The sequence below is a fragment of the Falco cherrug genome, chromosome 9 (assembly GCF_023634085.1).
Source record: "Falco cherrug isolate bFalChe1 chromosome 9, bFalChe1.pri, whole genome shotgun sequence".
Taxonomy (NCBI): domain Eukaryota; kingdom Metazoa; phylum Chordata; class Aves; order Falconiformes; family Falconidae; genus Falco; species Falco cherrug.
In genome coordinates, this window is record NC_073705.1 from 16,880,670 (window position 1) to 16,898,093 (window position 17,424).

The 17,424-nt window shown below is 48.7% G+C and overlaps 1 protein-coding gene across 3 annotated transcripts; it reads right to left on the reverse strand.

Moving 5' to 3' along the window:
* Positions 1-235: 235 nt before the first annotated feature.
* Positions 236-17,298, reverse strand: CRAT (carnitine O-acetyltransferase). 3 transcript variants are annotated; one of them, XM_055721005.1, is made up of 15 exons: positions 17,157-17,298; positions 15,218-15,320; positions 13,598-13,861; positions 12,980-13,098; positions 10,698-10,751; positions 9,552-9,717; positions 8,849-9,023; positions 8,207-8,385; positions 7,064-7,164; positions 6,476-6,595; positions 5,850-5,972; positions 5,365-5,500; positions 4,778-4,840; positions 4,122-4,259; positions 236-3,548 (listed from the first exon to the last, which is right to left on the reverse strand). In XM_055721005.1, exons 2-15 carry the CDS (start codon positions 15,245-15,247, stop codon positions 3,333-3,335), a joined length of 1,884 nt encoding a protein of 627 aa, XP_055576980.1. In that variant the 5' UTR covers positions 15,248-15,320; positions 17,157-17,298; the 3' UTR covers positions 236-3,332. The 3 variants fall into 3 exon arrangements, with proteins under 3 accessions (XP_055576980.1, XP_055576981.1, XP_005437236.1); XM_055721006.1 differs by lacking the exon at positions 15,218-15,320 and having other exon boundaries at positions 17,157-17,275; XM_005437179.4 differs by lacking the exon at positions 17,157-17,298 and having other exon boundaries at positions 15,218-16,515.
* Between the last annotated feature and the right edge of the window lie 126 nt (positions 17,299-17,424).

A 17,424-nucleotide genomic window follows, 5' to 3' on the forward strand; every position in this document is an offset into this window, starting at 1 on the left:
TATAAAGTCTCTTGCCACTAGTTTTCTGAAATGGAGTATTTTCTTTGGAATATGTGGCTTTGCAAGCAGATGCTTTCTATTCCTCCCCTGTACTTGAAGGGGCTGGATAGAGATACTAAGACAATAAAAGGAAGGTGACAGAATGCTGTGATCCACTGTTCTTGCTGTCCCCACGCAAACATCTTCCCATAAGGGTAGTTATTTAACTTCTGCAGTGTCTAAGGACATTTAAGCCTTTTGTAGCACTTATCTGTTTATTGTCTTTCAGATTATTCAAAGAACGTTTCAAAACTTTGCATGACGTGGATTATACTACCAAAACAGTATTTAACACAGCTAACCAGCAAAGCATGCAACACTACCAAGCTGTGTCATAAATTGCACTCATACCCCAAGAGTTATCTGAATATTTTCAGTCTATGCATTTCTTAAATTATTTGTTCCAAATCAGTAGTTTTTCCAGAGCTTGAGTTTCTTGTACTTAATGTGCATTTTAAGACAATGGACATCTCTTCATAAAACAATCAGAAACAGCGAGAACAATATTCAGTAAGTTGACACCAAAAAAATGAATCAGAAGGACATCACGTTTTAGAACGCGTACAATAAGATCAGACTTTTTAAAGGAAAAACCTCGTAATGACTTTTAGTGTCCTTTTAAGCACTTTAAAAATTGGCTTAATTAATCTGAATTCTAGCTCTGTATATCATTAAGGATGCATTAAGTGGTTTATGAATCTTGTATCTCTTTCAGCATGATAGCCTGCTTCTTGCAGCTGTACTCTGCTGAAGCTGGTGGGATATCCAGATTTAGATCCAGCATAGATCAATCCCATCTTCTGAGATACAGTCACAGCAGCACATATGTCTGCCTAATCATTAATAGGCACTTTCCTTTGAGAGCCTTCCCCTTTGAGGCAGAAGTAGAAAAGGGCCAATCTTGGATACTTAAGTGGCAATACCATAGCATCAGTGGTTGAAGGCATTGCAGATGGGGGGGGAAAAATAACTCATCCCCATCATAGCAACAGAGGTTTATTCAGTACTGGGGGGAGGCTTACTTTGGCAAAAGGAGTATTTTTTCAATGTAAAAGGCCCCATAAACCCAGATGTTATTCCAGTGAGGCTTGGTCTTTTATGTAGTATTCACACAATCACTTACACTTTGATAATACTGAGTATCCTTGCGTGGTTTTCAGTCTAATTCATACAGAAGAGTCAACAGCAGGGATGCGTGCTTGCAGGTTTGTAGTGTTCCTGTTGGGTTTTTCTGAGGCTATCTCAATCCATTCAGGATTCTTCTAAAAGATCAACTAAATCCATGTAGATGATGTGAAAGTGGTAGTTCATACAATCACTGGCTGTGCAGGTGAGTTTCAGTTAAATTTTCCTTTTTAAGGTTTATTTAGGTATAAGATAGAAGTTCTGAAATAATATCTTTTTAGGAAAAATGCAGTGGTGTTGGCTTCTTTCAAGAAGCAAATTAGAATGATTTTTTTTTCTTTAAACAGGTTTAGTGCAAATTTCTTCCTATATGTTCACCAAGGCACTTTGATCAATGTCCCTTGCTGTTCTGTGATCACAGAAGTAGTGATTATGTTCAAATACTTTCCAGTTAACAAAACAGGCCATTAGATTCCTCATGCTTCTTGTTCATGGTGATGTCCCAGCAGCCATGTCTTGAAGGGTGTGCAATTTAAATATTACATTCCTGTTGCAGAAATAGCACTAGAATTCTTCATTACCATATGGTTTTACTAAACAAGAAGTATAGTCAGGAGTTTGGATTCTGGCATATTCATTGGAAGTGGCGCTTACAAAAATTCCTAGGCTGCAACTGTATGTTAATGTTTATATATAAATTTTTTACTGTCTCCAGTTTGTCAACTGAGCATGAAAACACTATAATGAGATTATTATCTCACAGAATAGAGCTGGCACAAATCTGAGTAACACTGCAGTAAGAAAAAGCTCTCAAGAGTGGCAGAAAAGGTGCTGCACTGTTGCTGTGGGAACAATGGCTGCCACAATGCACAAACATCTACAGTGCCCATGTGTTCTCAGCTTTCTTCCTGCTTTCCATGATTTTCTACCTTGTTGGAGCAGGGTGATGTGAAAAAGGGTGGTTCTACAGCTGCTTCTCCTTTGGCTCTTAACAGATTTGAACTGTGGACCAGAAATGGAAGTATGTTCTGGAGTTCCTGATAGGAAACATTCTCATTTGTCCATGACTTAGGCATAACACATCATGCACAAATAAGTTGTTTCTAAAAGCAAGGTATAAAACCACACTGGGTTAACATGTGTGTCCAGAAGGAGATTAGGTGTGTGGCCTTCTGGCTAGGGAACAGAAGGCCACAATCTCTTTCTTTTCCTCAGTTCCAAAGAAAGGTACAACAAAGCAAGTGTCCTGCTAAATGCATAGGCAATCCCTTCTCATGTCTGCAAATGGTAAGGTACAGAACTCCAAAGCTAGTAAAACCTGTGCGAGAGTTTTGTAGAAGCTTTGTAGGTAAAAAAGCTTTACGCTGAGCCTGAAGATCAAGGGCTAGGACCACAACAGCAAGCTTAACAAGAAGGCCAGAACAACAAAAGAAAAACCACCCTAGCTTGTAGTGAATTACATTCTGTTGTTAATAGGGTCAGTGCAACAGAAAGGAGATCCCAGCATCCTAAAACAAGGGGAAGGGAACATTCCTAGGCCTGTGAAGCATGTAACGGTCACAGTGCCTGGGAGAAATAGCGCAGTGCACTCTTGATGAGACTGGATCTGCTCTCGCTGAAGAACTCCCCTTGCCAAAGTTCAATGGCAAAGTTTTGCTGGAGCAGCCCAAAAATGATATTTTTTTTCTTTTTTTTTTTTTTCATCCCCCTAAGTCAAGTTTGAAAGATGCTGTGCTTTCTGGAAGACTAAATCAGTAAAAAGACTTGGTCTTACAGTAGTTCCATCATATAATATACATTCCCTGCTTTTCCTGGAGAACTACCTTCTTCACCAAATGGATTTATATACTAGTAAGGACTGTGCTTTCTGTATTCCTTTACAGTAAGTTCCATAAAAGTTGTATTTCGGTCCTCTTTGAGGACAGGAAGGTGCGCTTTGCTGGGAGAGGACCAGTCAGTTCTACTTTGGCTTAAGACAGTGTTTCTTCTCGCCACAGAGTCTTAGTATCTGTGGATGACTATCCTGTAACCTCTTGCTGAAAACAAATGGTAGATGCCTTCCTAGGTTCCAGGGCAAGCTGTCCCCTCAGTCGTTTTCTGAGGAACTGGGAATTTCAGTGCATGAGGGATAACCCCTTTACTTGAGGGTTTTGCATCATGTTTGCCTCTTAAAGTTTGGATTTGGGAGTGGACTGGAGCAAGATTCTCATGTCTAGCAGTGCTTTCTCAAGGTAATGTGCCATTTGGGCTGCATTTGTGTCAGCACAGCTGTTGAATGCTGAAATTGCAAAGTTGATATGTTCATCCATAGGGTTGTAACAGATTCCATAGCCATCTGGAACCACGGGACCAAAACACATCACACAGTCTGTCTTTGCTGGGACCTGTGGAGACAATGTGATTAAAAACTTCTTAACCAGTCAGAGAGAAACGTAGCCATCAAATGCTAACAGCTCTGTCAACAGTAGAAGAAACTGCCATCTCGTTAAATGCTCTAGAAGAGGGCCTTTTTGGTCAGACCCACCTACCACCACAGGCATGCTGGATTCTACCATTGAGGAGCAACGTGTTTTCCTATGCACTTGCAAAGGAGCGCCTCCTCCCAAGGTAAGCTCGTAGTAAGTCACAAGCAGCACTGTATCAGTAAGGATGGGAGCATGGCAGATGAGCATCAAGCTGTTCTGGCAGCTAACTTCAATTGATCTCACTTGCGTTTAGGTACCAAACACTTTTGGTGACCTTGGCTTTGGTTATGCTAGTTTCTTCACAGGATTGAGTGGGACTGTGGCAGCTGTAAGATCAGATCTGCAGCTTTATGGGATTGGTAGCAGGCTTAAAAATTTCTGGCCCCAAATGAAGATTAGTTTCTAACAGAAAGGAATGAAGGAGACATGTGGAGAAAAAAGGCAATGAAAAGAAACAGAGAAGGCTTCTGTCTTTGCTCAGACAAGTCCTACCTGGCTGGTTGAGAGATTGAAGTGCATTGCGACAGCATACGCTGTGTCCATGAACAGTTCAGGCATGCTCACTAGGTCCTCAATAGCTTGAAGCTTCAAGCCTAAGAGGTGGCGGTCTATTGCATTGCCCCTTATTGCCTGGAAGGAAGGAAGAGTAGGTGAAAGCCTGTCTAGTAGACAGGTGAGCAAAACTGTCCACTTCTTTGGGTTAAGGAAAAGAACACTTCTAAAAATCTCTAAACATTTAAAGTTAGGAGGAACCCAGATCTTTGGCTTTAGGACCAACAGTCTTGTTTGTAAGGACTGTGAAATTAAACACACCAGTGGAACCAACCTTCTGGTTCCTGCCTGTGGGCTCCCTCTGGTTTAAGGGGTCCTCATGCAACTTTGGCATTTATCAGCAACAATGACAGCAGGAACTGAATCTACTCTCATGTTTGATTCCCTCCTTGACGTCAGCCACAAGGGACACTTAAACTGCTAAGCAGAGAGAAAGGATTCAGTCCGTGGCCTTGGGCACTGTCAGTTAGACCTACGCAGCGGCACAAACAGCCACATCACTGTGTCAGCAGAGAAGGCTCTTAAGGTCTCGTCTTTCATCAAAACCCTCATTTGCTAGGTAAAACCCCAAGTCTGGCTACAGAGAGGACACTCACCATATCAGTGTATTCCCTATGGGCCTGGGCAGCTCTCCTCAGCAAGTCTGCTTTCTCCTGGTCCTGAGAACACACAGATCTCTCTGTAAGTTTTTCTGCAGAATGGAAAACCTCATTTTGGCTGTTCCTCTAGGATGAAAGGCATTTCTGCCTTGTGTGTCCATGCTAGACTAATTTTTAGACATATTGGATTGAATTTTTAAATCATGTTTGGCTGCATTACTTCATTCAGAATGGAGTTCTCCACCCATCAGTAGCAGAACTTATAGTAGCTAGACAGACTTTTAGAAGGGACATACTTGGTTTTGGTGGGATTAGAAATGTCCACGTTGTTTCTCAGGCCAACACATGTGAAAGGAAAGCCAAATGAAACCCAAGCTGTGTAAGTATAGACTCCAAGCTACGATTTAGCCCAACTTCACATCGGGTGCAGTTCTACTCAGCTGAAACCAGCTGACACAGCATTAGCCAAACAAGCAGCTTTTCCTCCTCTCTCTCCCTCTCTCTCTCTCTCTCTCTGTTTTTTTTGTTTGGTTGGTTGGTTTTTTGAGTGGAGTCCTCTTACTCTACTTCTTCAAGGTCCTCACCGATTTGTCAGGGCTGTCCATTGACTGCACAAACTTAAGAGATTGTACAGAAGTGGAGCGGATGGTGTCTGTGCGGCCCAGGCGGAACATCCTTAGCGATGCACTCTCATATGTGGCACAGGCATGGCCGTACATCCTGGAAGAGGGAGAAGAAAGTCACAGAAGTGAGTTTGCCCGGGGACAAGCAGCCCCTTGTGAAGTGGAACATTTGGGGAAGGAGGAGACTTTATGTGAGTGGGTCCAATTGACAGCTGACCTCTGATACCTCCTTACTAGGACTGTACACACACAGAGGGGTAAATCTCACCTGCTGCTTGGCAGTTGCCACAAGTGAGATCTGCTGTTTGGGCCCAGCGCATGGGGGAAATGTGTGATCGGAAAGCAGGCTGCAGCAGCCTGCGAGGCACTTGTCTGTGCCACCTTTCTCAAGCTTACGTATCTCAGCCTGACAGTGAAGAGGCTGAGGAGCTACCTGTTGGTCTTACCTGTAATATGCTAGCTGCAAGGCCAGCTGGATAAAAGCATCAGGACTTATATTCTCTGACTTGGGGAAGGCTTTCCCAAATTGATGAAAGACCATGACTTTGACATCCAGGTCTTCGACCATTCTGCAAGGAAAAAAAGAGGTAAGTGTTCCTTTGCCTGTTCTTGCAACAAAGGTATAGATTTGCTTTCACAAGGCTCTGTGGGAACAGGCTATCTGGATCTGACCTACGTAGGACAGAATGCTCCATCGACATGCATCTGTCTGGGCAGCACCACACAGATGAGCTTTTTTTGGCCACTGCTGAAAATCTTCACCAGGTGAGATGGGCGGGCGTGTGTGTGTTTCTGCTCCAGTATCCCAAGTTAGATCCAGTCAAGCCTTGCTCTTTCTCAGTAAATGGGATGGATCGGTAACTACCCCTTCCTAGCACCTCTAACTTTGCCCCTGGCAGGTGGCTTTAGTGTGCTTTTCAGCTAGGTTCAGTGCTGTTGACCCAAGAAGTCACTGGGAAAATTCCCTGGCTGCCGTGGGGGAAGCCTCATTTAAACCACTGACACGTTCCAGAGGGGGATGTTAATTACTCCTTCAGCCACGAACCAGACCTCTCCACTGCTTCACACTTACATGTTGAGGTTCTGCTTTGCCTTCTCTATGTCATTCTTGATTTCTGGAGTGATGTTAAACCGCAGCTTTTTAGGCATTGGCAAAGGACTCATGGGCGATCGTACCAGCTCAGGTTTCTTCCTGCACAGAGAAACTGTTATGTTTAACCAGACCTTTAACTTGAGGCTCAGTTAAGCACACCAGAACCCAGGTAGACATGCACAGGAGATCTTCCCCAGCACCTTGTGACACTAGTCACAGGCTGAAAAATTCTTCGCAATACTATTACAGTATTTTTTTGAAGGATATGAATGAAATTACATCTGTGCCTTCCGCCCAGAAGAAACACCTCTCCCCAGGGGAAGACCTGTTAGTTCTGAACAGTGCAATTCCCTGAGAATGGAAGCAGCAGCAAAACTTGTTCAGAGTAGCTTGGCCACTTGATTCTTATCACAAATACAAGAACTGCAATACCTAATTAACACCCCGCTACCATTCCTCCAGAACAGATTCCTAGCGGGTGAACTGTGAAGTGGCATGATCTTGGGGAGCAGGTGGTTTAAAACCCACCTTCCAATGCTGAGGAAAAGTAGAGGAGGCAGGACTCACGTGTACTCCACGATGTGATCCAGAAGAGCAACAATGGGTGGACCTTCGGAGGGAGCGTGCTCATACACAAGACCACAGGAGCCATCTTCAGCAATGATGAACTATGAGGGAAGCACAAGAGGACAGCATTGAAGACAGACATGCAGTGTGTGAAGCAGGAGCTATCCAGAGAGATCTTAGTACCTCACTGCTCTGTTTCAGAATGGACAGCAATCCTATCCTTGCACACTAGAAAGGTAACCCAAAGGTCTTGTTTAGCAGAACAGTAAGAGAAGCCTTTCAGCAGGCCTAGAAGATCTGATGGCATCGTTACAGTTCTGCAAAACTAGCTGGGTGAGAGTGTGCCTGATGGATATATCTGTGTGCTCAGTGTCCTGGCAATACAGAATGGTTCAGTGGTTTCGATTTACTTAGATGCACACATAATACAGGAATAATATCGCCATGTGCTGGCTTACCATTACTTTTCAGTTAGCTGGAGCATCTAAGCTTTATCCCATCGATGAAGTGTTCCAAATAGGAACAAAATAGCTGAAAACATTATGAAGAGCTCAGCAGATGTGAGAATAATCTTTTAAAGCATGACTGCTACTATCCACAAGCCATATACCAACTAATGAAGGAGAAGCTTGAATAGCAGCTGCTGTTGAAGGCTCTTGACAAGATCGGAGGAGAGATCTGAGGGATGCCATGGGATGGCAGCTTTTGTTTCAAAAAAACAAAACTAAAAGCCATTGGGCAGCTTCTGGCAGAAAAGGGAAAAGTGACAAGCCTAGAGGAGAGATACAAGGAACAGACCTCCCTGCATCTGGGCTGCCTCCAAGCAGATGAGACATTGTTCACCGCAGGCAGAAAATTGATTTACAAGAAACACAAAGAACTGCTACACTGAGTAAGTATGGGCAGAGACAGTAAAACAAAAGTCCTTGAGGCAGGAATGAGCGCTTGTGGTGACTGCAAGGGAAACCATAGGGTGTCATACTGCCAGCCACCACACCTCGTCTCCCCTACTTCTCCACCCTCTTGATACAAGGAAAACATTCCTGCAAAAGGTTTTTGGGATTACTTGGACCTTTGCAGCGTCAGGAAAAAGCACCTCCTCCAGACCCATGTCTTCAGCATCTGTAAAGCATCAGCACTTACTTGAAGGGTTTTGTCGAACCATCGGTTCCCACTGTTCCAGCGACTGCCCCCGCCATGCAGCATCTGAGCAGCCACACGGCTCTTGTAGATGTCATCAGACACCCGTGGCATAGGTGCATCAAGGCAGACAGTGCAAATGCTCTTCTCAATCGCACGCACAGATTCCTTGTTGGTCTTATCTGGGAGAGAAATGAACAACAAATAAGGAAGGGGAGTTGGAAAACTTCCATTTAAATTGGAGGGAGACCAAAATTTGAAAAAGCAGGTTTGAAGGACCCAGTGTTGGATTCCCATTGTACCTCAATGCAATAGTAGTCATTTAGGGGTATATAGTTAGCTACAGTTTTGTTAACTGGGTTGCTACAGATGTGAGCATGCTGCATTCACCCTCCTTTTTTTCATGTTTTCTACATCCCACCCATCTGTAAAGCAACAAACAAACTCTAAGATTTCAAAATCTAACAAAAGTTTCAGACTTGACCTGTGTACCTTCCAAAACAAAAATGACTATGCTATGCAATGAAGTCAAGTTGATTCTTGGAGGTATCTGTCCAGAACGAGCTTCCAAAGCACTGAGCAGAGCACAGCAGTGATGGTGGTGGTCATGTCTGTTAGGACTTGCATGTTAGGGGCTCTACAGACCTTTCAGAAGGTTGTTGTAGGCTTTTGCCCAGCTGTTTCGGTGGTTGGTAGTGAGGATCCCAATAGGTTCTTTGTTTGTTTGGAGGGAGGTGTTCCATATCTTCTCCAGCTGAATGAAGAGCTGGTCAGTGGTAAGGGGACTTCCGTCACTGTTGTAAACATCCAGCTCGAAGAACTGAAGGTGAGAAGAATGGGCAAGGACAGAGGCAACATGAGAGGAGATCTTTCTTGTCCAGTCCCAGAAACAGGGAACAGCCACTTTGAGAAGGTACGACCTGACCTGAGAGCTTGGCTTGTAAGCAGAGCTTTGAAGGACACTCAGAACTGAAACACCAAAGCCCAGCTTCCCTTGCAGACCATAAATACAGTCTAGGTTTGAAGCTCAGAAGCCACGGTAGCACAGGCCAAACACACGAGGAATTCCTGTTTCTGAGGCTCAGCTATGGTGGTAGGGCTTTGAGAGACAGGAATTGTGGGGACAAGAAACAGAGGAAGAGAGCATTTTTCTGCCTCGTGGTCTGTTGCTCACACAGTCCCAGCTGTTGGCCAGCTAAAGCCAAAGTGGGTAAAAGGAGTAGGAACAAATCGCTGGTAAGGCAAGCCTTGTGGGCAGAGCTTTGTTGTTCCCTTTCCTCTGGACCGCAGCTAGCTGAAAGGGACTCCTACATCTAAACAAACCTCGAAAGCTCAGCAGCTGCCATACCTGGAAGTTGTGAACCACTGTGATGTGTCTGGATTGCTTTTTGCCTTTGGCATAGTTGACAATGGAGTCCCGCTTGGGCCCAGGAATGCGGCAGGATGAGAGGATCTGGTAGTACTGGTTCATGCAGAGGGGCTTCCCACCCAGGTACTCCACTGGAAGGGTCTCACTGAAGACACAGCAAGGTAAAGGAGGAAGGGGGAGAGAAAACAGATGAGTGGGAAGGCCTGCACTCCCCACACAATGGGCACAGGCTCAGCCATGCAGCTGCTGTCACTCACTGCAGCAAGATCTAAATGCGTTGGTGCTGGCAGTATAAAAAAGGGGCTGTCCTTCCCCATTCCTGCCAGCTTTCATAGTTGGGGCTACAAAAAGTCTGTTTGCTGGCCTTTCGTTTGGGAAGGGGGAAGAACACTATTCCCTTTGTAACACCAGAGAGCCAGATCTCTGGAGCTACACTGCACAGCTGCAGAGAAGACTCCAGGGCACAACATACTGGGAGATGTATTTCCTGTGAAATGGCAGAAAGAGGCTTTGGCTATAATTTTTGAGGTGAGTGATGTGTTAATGACTCATGAACTAGACCGGGACATGATCAATCATTTGAGCAGTCATATTCCAACCATCCTTCTCGGGGCTGGCTCTGAGCCTTGTCTGAATTTGGGTGTAAAGGTGTGATGTTGGTAAACATATTTTTGGAACATAAATAAGGCATGTTCAGCTGAGGTTTGCTGGTGATCACAAGAAAAAAAAGAGTAGGGAGGAACAAGTTTCTCTAGAGCTCATCCCATCCAGCTGGGAGATGAAAAATACCAGAAACCCAAAATGAAAAGAGAGAAATTCCTGCTGCCTGAACTGTAACTGTTCTGTGGGCAAACAAAAGTACGTAGGACTGTCAGTCAGGCTCACTCCCTCTAAGCATGTACACATGTCAAATGAAAGTATTAAGGTAAACAAAGAACATGAAGAAAGACAAGTAAGCAGTGGTGGTAATTTTGGCAGTGAGCAGTGATGTTGATTACAATATCTCTTTTCAAATACGTGCTGTCTTTTCTTGCCTTTCTATTTGGAAGGGAGATTTATTGACTAGGCTCAGCCTTTCTATGACAGTGAGGAACACATGAGCAGTCAGGAGGGTCACTAACTCACTTGTCAATCATGGTCTTGAAATCCAGGATGCCCTCAATCAGCTTGGCAGCAAACCTGGAAGAGTATCAAATGGAACAAGTTGAGAGTCAAACACAGAACATCTGGAATTGAGAAACTAGCTGAGGGCTAGCCGAGCTTCCCTCTGCTCCTTAGAAAGTTCAGTCTTTCTGCCAAGCCCCTACTGTGCCCATCTCTGGTTAGCTGATACAGCCACTCTGGGGTTGTCACTTAAGATTGCTGGACAGTACTACCACGTAGCACTTTCCTTTTTAAAAAATGTATCTTACTATATAACCAAGGAACTCTAGACAACTTTCAAGAAAGCAGGGTTCAGTCCAGATGCATAAATGACCTAACAGCAGCATTTTTTACTGACGGGTTTGGTTTTACCACATCCTAGCTCTGAGTCTCAGCACTAAAACAGCACCAAGAACAGGGGATTTCTGCCCTTCTGTGGCCAGAGGCCACCTCTGAGTTTCAAGCCAAGGCACAGCTGTATCTCCCTGCATCCAAGACTCACCACTGCTTAGTTCCTACCTGGTAAATGTTCTGCTGCTAATGCAACTCTTGGGAACATTCCTCTAGCATCGAGGGATCTGAGGCAAATGCAGACACGCTAAGTGCTGATGCCAAGGTGTTGTGTTCACAGGGATCAACATAAACACAGCCAATGCCAAATCCCAGCAGCGAGGGAGGCTGTGACAAGCCACATCAAACTGCTTAGCTGGGAGTGACAGGCTGGCCTACTCTGACCTGGGAGCTCCCACCCATGCGTGGGAGGAAGGAGGCAGGAGGTCACTGTGACAAGAGTTGCAGTCAGCTGAGCTTCAAAGGCTTTATAGTGCTGTGAGCATTTGGCATTTGCAGGCAGTGTCATCTGGATTTGCTCAGCCTACCCATCCCTAGTAAAGATCAAAGGACATAACTCCAAGAACCTACGGGCTGTTAAACAAATGAGACATCCTGCAAAGTAGGTTTCAATGAAAATTTCCCAGCCATATTGCAAAACCTGAGAAAGTAAAACAGCTAGGGAACAACAGTGAGAGAGCCTATGTTCCCTTCCAGAGAGCAAACAGCCTGGGAGTGGAGTTAGGGCTTCAGGGGGAAGACGGTGGAGAGGTTAGTTGACTTGTTTTCAGCCAGCAGCATTGGCCAGATTAAGGAATGGAGAACCCTACTTTTAAACCCTGCCTTCTGGTTTCTGAAGCTTTAGTCTCAAGCCATGCTGCCAGACTTCTTTCTGCAGCCACAAACTATGCAAACACACATTTAGATTGTATTTAACATGGAAGCCCAGATTCTTACGCAGCTGCTCAGTTCCACTGCTCAGGGCACCGGTAGTGCTCCAGATCCCATCTTCTATTTGGGTAACTTGAGAGTGAATGATATGAGCGACTGCTTTCAAAGATGTTCATCTAGTCTTGCACTGTCCCTGTAAAGCTCTGCTCAGGTGTATCCGAGGGACTGGAAGGGAGGATTTGTCCTCAGCCTTACTGCTCCCCTGGCTGGTACTTCTGAACTACCAGAGCAGCAATGACTGGTAACTGTGGCAAAGGTAACTGTATAAAGGTCAATGCTAAAGTTCTGCAGGTGGGTTTAACACACTCTTATTGGTGGTTAAAAATTAAAGGGAGACCACAAGGAAGAGAGGATGTAGCAGGGTTTGATTGCAAGGAAAAGCTCAGAGTGGTGAGGCTGGTCACTGTTAAGTTTCCCAAACGATAAATCACAAGTGAAATGACACAACAGGGGACAGTCCCCTGCGGGAACAGACTGAATGAGAGTCCTGCAGCAGGTTCCCCCATCCCTACAAACCAGCAGACTCCAGAGGCCAATTCCTGGTTAGTCTCCCTGACGTGCCTGGGCTACTTTTTACGCCTCCTTTAACTGCACACACAATCTTAGCACCTCTTAGTCTTCAGTGTGTCAGATATATTCTCATAATGCCTCCAGCCAGTGATCTGGCCATCTTGCAATGAAGATCTGTGCTACAGTAAAGACAGAAACATAGGGTTTTAGTCCCTGTTTAGTACTTGAACCACTGGACGCTTCAGTTTTCACCCCTGATGACATATTTAGTCTGGTGTAACCAGAGTTTCCTTAAAGCCTGGCAGCCTTTCCTTATCTGTACAGCCCTCTTGCACAGCACAGGCAGTTATCAGACTTGGGGACCACATGATAATTACTCTCTTTCTCAATCAGCCTAAACACCCTCTTCCCTGTACCAGCAGAGATAGTGCGTCCCATCTGAAACCTAGGGGAATGTAGGAAAAGGACTTTACCTGAGCTGACCTTGTCGATCCAGAAAATCCTGCTTAGGTAAGACCACACCGGGGCTGGAGTGGACCACAACTGGCAGGCGATACTCCAGGTAGGCTGTCTTCAGCCACCAGTCTGAGAGCTGGGATGGAGAAAGGCAACATGCAGGCATGGCATCTGCTGCTGTTTGACCCATGCCTGGCTGAACAGTCTCGGCATCCTGTCCCCAGTTCTGCCCCACACTTTGCAAACAAACTGTTTGGGTCATATGCCTTGCATGTGGAAGGGTAGAGGGGGATTTGAGCAAGGTAGAGGGGGATTTAAGCAAGGTAGGGGGGGCTCTTGGTGCAGGGCTCGAGCAGAGTGTTTCCTTCAAGTTCTTGGGCCAGCTGTGTGATGCCAACAGGTTAGAGGCTTCAGCAGCCACATACAGGGTTAGTGACTCCCTATTCTGCCATAAATCTCTCTGCTCACCCAAGTCCTGGTGAGGAGCTTGCACAGCTTGGGGAGGTCAGCAGCAGACTGGTCGCGAAGGTGATGCTATGAAAACACAGGTGCCAGTGGATGCAGCCAGGACACCAGCAAGGTGTGCATCAGACCACCCTCCCTAACCAGAGCCTGCGGCCAGAGTCCCAACCTACCCAGTTCTCTGTTTTCTTGGCTCTTCTCTCCAGGCCTTTCTGCAGCCTCTCCCCAACGCCTCCTGGCTTGCAGAATTCAGCCACCAGCTCCTGTGTGTGGTTCAGCTCCTCCTCGCTGATGATGGGCTGCAGAGCCAGCAGGTAGCGGTCCAGCGTTTGCTGGAGTGGTGGCACGGGGAGATGGGGCAACGCTTCCTGATGAAGTTGGAATCTGCCTGGGATCTTGCCTAAAGCTGTCGGCTTCAGCAGGCCGTAGGGCCTGGCCTGCAAGGCACAGAGCAAAGGTCGAGACAAGGCTTTCCCCCGATATGCACAAGGCAGCAAACAACCTGGATCTGGGAGTCCCTACCCCAGCCTCTCTGAGGACACGCAGAGGTCTCAGCATGGGAGCAGAGCACACAAAGCACAAACCAAGGGGCAGTCTACTAACTGCATGCTAGAGATGGTTGTAGGACATCCAGAAAAGTTGAAAAAGAGAAACTTGATCTCCCAAGATACTGATTTTCAGGTCACCAGAGGAAATGCTGCCAGGATAATGACACATCTCCCACTCTCTGGGCACCTTCCAGCTGAGAGTATCCACACACGTAGCAAAGTCAGACCCTTCCATCCCATGGTAAGTGGGAAGAAAGAGTATTTCTTTCATGACTTACATCTTACGTACTGTCAGAAACTGTTTCATTACTTCTTACAACAGCATAAGGCTAGAATGTTAAGCAGAGCCCTTGTGCCATCTGGGCTTTGAGGAGGCAGAATTTAGTTAAGTTTGGGGCAGGGTTAAAGTGCCTCTTCTCTGACTGACTGGCCAGGGATCGTACATCACCAGTGATGGTCACGGAAGGACCGGCTGTGATATGAGGCCTTGGGGCAACTCTCCTTTGTGCTGATGAACTTTCCAGTTACTGGAGGATCCAGCTATTATTAAGAGAACCTCTACCCAGTAGTACCAGTATGGGACTGGCCAAACTACAGGAGCCTTTGGAAACAGGGAAAGCTGTTCAGGAAATTGTGGGTGATGCCAACAGGCTCCTGGGATCCCATGGTGTCACGTGAGAGTGAAAGCCTTAGAAACGAAATGGATCAAACCCAGAAGATAACCAGGGAAAGAACTCTGCAGTTTCCCCCCAAACGAATAACAACATCCTCTTGGGTGAACAGGGTTGGACATCCTCCAGCTTGAAAACGTTTAAATTGTACTCTACAGGTTTTTAGTTCCCTCTGCTCCTCCCCCTCTATTGGAGCTGCTGAATCAGACACTTCCCTGCAGGACTCTGGACTTCGCATCAACCGAGTACTGAGGATACAAAGCCAGTGAGAACATTCCCTTTGATTTCCAAGGCAGTGAGAAAATATCTGTCGCCCCCACCTCCTCCCAGCAGTTAAGCACAGAGAAGAAGAAAAGCGTGAGCTAAATCTGCAAGGTGACAAAGCCTCTGTGTGGTACTGAGCCCCCAGACAAAACGCCCTATGCTCTTTGTAGGACACAGCAAGAACTATGAGATCGAGGTTTGGAGAAGGAATGTTAAAAACAAGAGAAGGGGGAATTACTGAAGCATGAAAGAAGAGTGGATCTGGGAAGAAGTGAAGGGTGTTAATCATGGCCATGTGGGCGTACCGTACCTTCTCTCCTTGCTTCTGCTTCCTATCCATGGCTGGTAGGACAGAAAAGATCGTAAACCTCTCCCCTGGCCTGTCTCGGTTTCCTCTTCCACCTGACAATGTGCTGCCCATGCAGGGCGTCACCTCGTTAGCAAACTGTCCTCTGATCGGAGGGCTCAGGGCCAGACACAGTTCCGGGAAAGGATGGGGGTAATCAGCCCATCAGGTCGCCTCAGCTGCCACCATGGCACCTCTCTGGGAAGCCCTCCCACAGCCACTGACCATCAGCCCTGCATTGCCCAGTCGCTGCTTGCTGATCAATACTGGGCGGGCAGAGTCCTTCTCTGATCAATAGCTCTGGGCCTCTAACCATGGCAGAAGTGAAAGTGCTGGGGACAGCATTCCCTCAGCCCTCACCTGGCCCATGAAACTATGGCGGCCATTGTGACAGGAGCCTGAACATCAGGCAGGAGAGATGCCAGTTTATGTCCTCGAAGCAGGTGGCAGCAGGGGCTGTCACTGGATGGGACAAGCTGCAGGGAGCATTTGTGTGGGGTGATGGGCAATTTAGTTCCTTTGCTCAGGCAAAGGTGGTCAGAGTGTTGGAGGAGGACAGCTCTCCAGCAGGAACTGGGCAGTGACCCAGCATCACTGTAGGTGACGTAGGATTAGTTGGAGATGGGAGCAAATTCAGTTCGGCGCTACAGGCCCTCATGCCCCACACACATGTGGTCGTTATTGCAAGCTGAGACTTTGGGGAGCTTTGGGTTGTCAACCCTCAAAAAAAAATCAACCGGTATCTCCAAAGCAAAGCAACAACAGAAGTGCGCAGTCACAAGGAGTATCGCCCCCTCCTTCGCGTCTGTCTATTGCCTGAGGGGCAGACAGGCGCAGCCTTCTGCGTAGCTGAGATCAAGAATGATGACTCCCAAAAGCGGTTTCAGATTTTCCCTGAGGTAACGGTGCAAATCCCAAACCCAATTAACTGAAAACAGCGCACGCTAAAACGTGGAGCACGTTTGTGTCTTTGCTCTGGTGCCCTCTGCTCGTCTGGTCTGAGGCCAAAGGCGCGGCGGCGGCGCTGCCAGCGCGGACACAGCCCGCTGGCCCCGCGGGACACGGCCGCCCTCCAGCGCCGCCGACCTTCCCCGGGGCCGGCCAAGCGCGTGGGAAGCCCGGCGGGCCCGGGGCTGGGCCAGGCGCCTCAGAGCGGCGTCTGCCTCCCAGCCGGCCGCGGCCGTGTGCAGGCGGCGGCGGTTTGTCTTTCCCTCGTCCTTTTGTTTTTAAAGGGGACGCTGGAGACCCTCGGCGCGGGGACAGCCCGCCCCGGCCGCCCCTCGGAGCGGACCCCCCCCCCCCGCTCGGCCCCCGGGCCCCTGCGATGGACGCGGGGCGGGCCGCGGCCCCCCTCAGCCCGGCACGGCGGCTGCCGAGGCCGCCCCCCGCCGCTCTGCGCCCGCCTCCTCGCCGGGGCCCAGCCCTGGGCTCCCGCGGAGGCGCCCGGCGGGAGGCCTAGGCAGCGTCCCCCGGCCCCGCCGCCCCTCGAGGCTCCCTGCCGGTGGCCGGGCCCCTCGCCCCCCTCGCAGCGAGACCCTGGGCCGCCGGCCCGCGCCACCTCCCCTGCCCTTGCCCAACGCCCCCAGGCGGGCCGGGGCGGCCGGCGGAGCCCGCGCCAGGACCGGCGGGACCGTGGCCCAGCTCCGGGCCCAGGCCGCTGCCACCCGCCGGCGGCTCCTGCCCGTTATCGCGGCTCGGGGCAGGCCCGGCGCTGTGTGCCGCCTGCTCGGCACCGGGACGCCCTCGGCCGCCGCAGCCCCTTCCCTCCCCGGCCACCATGGCCCCTCCCGCGGGCGGCGCGGCCCGGCCGCCATCTCACGGCCCCCCCCGCGCCCCGTCCCGGGCCGGCTGGAGCCCCCCACCCCCGCTCGATATCCTCGGGCGGAGCGCGGCTGGCACTTACCACAGCCCTCGCCACGAAGGCTAGCATGGCTCCGCACCTGCCCGCGGCCCCGGCCGCCGCCCGCCGCAAGGACACCGGCGACACCGGCCACACCGGCCGCCGCCCCGCTCGGCCGCCAGGGGGCGGAGCCCCCACGCCACCGCCTTGAAGCGGGGCGAAGCCCGCGCCGCCATCTTGGGGAAGGGCAGGGAGGGAGTGCTGCGGCCGCTGTCGGAGTGGGGATGCAGCTCCTCTCTCAGCTGCCTTCTCTAAGGGGCGGTGAGAGCAG

Excerpts from the sequence above, each read along its gene's own strand:
- CRAT (XM_005437179.4), bottom strand. The coding sequence starts at position 15,328 with ATGGGCAGCACATTGTCAGGTGGAAGAGGAAACCGAGACAGGCCAGGG. Across the intron at positions 9,024-9,551 it reads CAGTGGTTCACAACTTCCAG|TTCTTCGAGCTGGATGTTTA; the intron begins GTATGGCAGCTG and ends TCTCACCTTCAG. Across the intron at positions 5,501-5,849 it reads TTGCAGCTAGCATATTACAG|GATGTACGGCCATGCCTGTG; the intron begins GTAAGACCAACA and ends TCCCTCTTCCAG.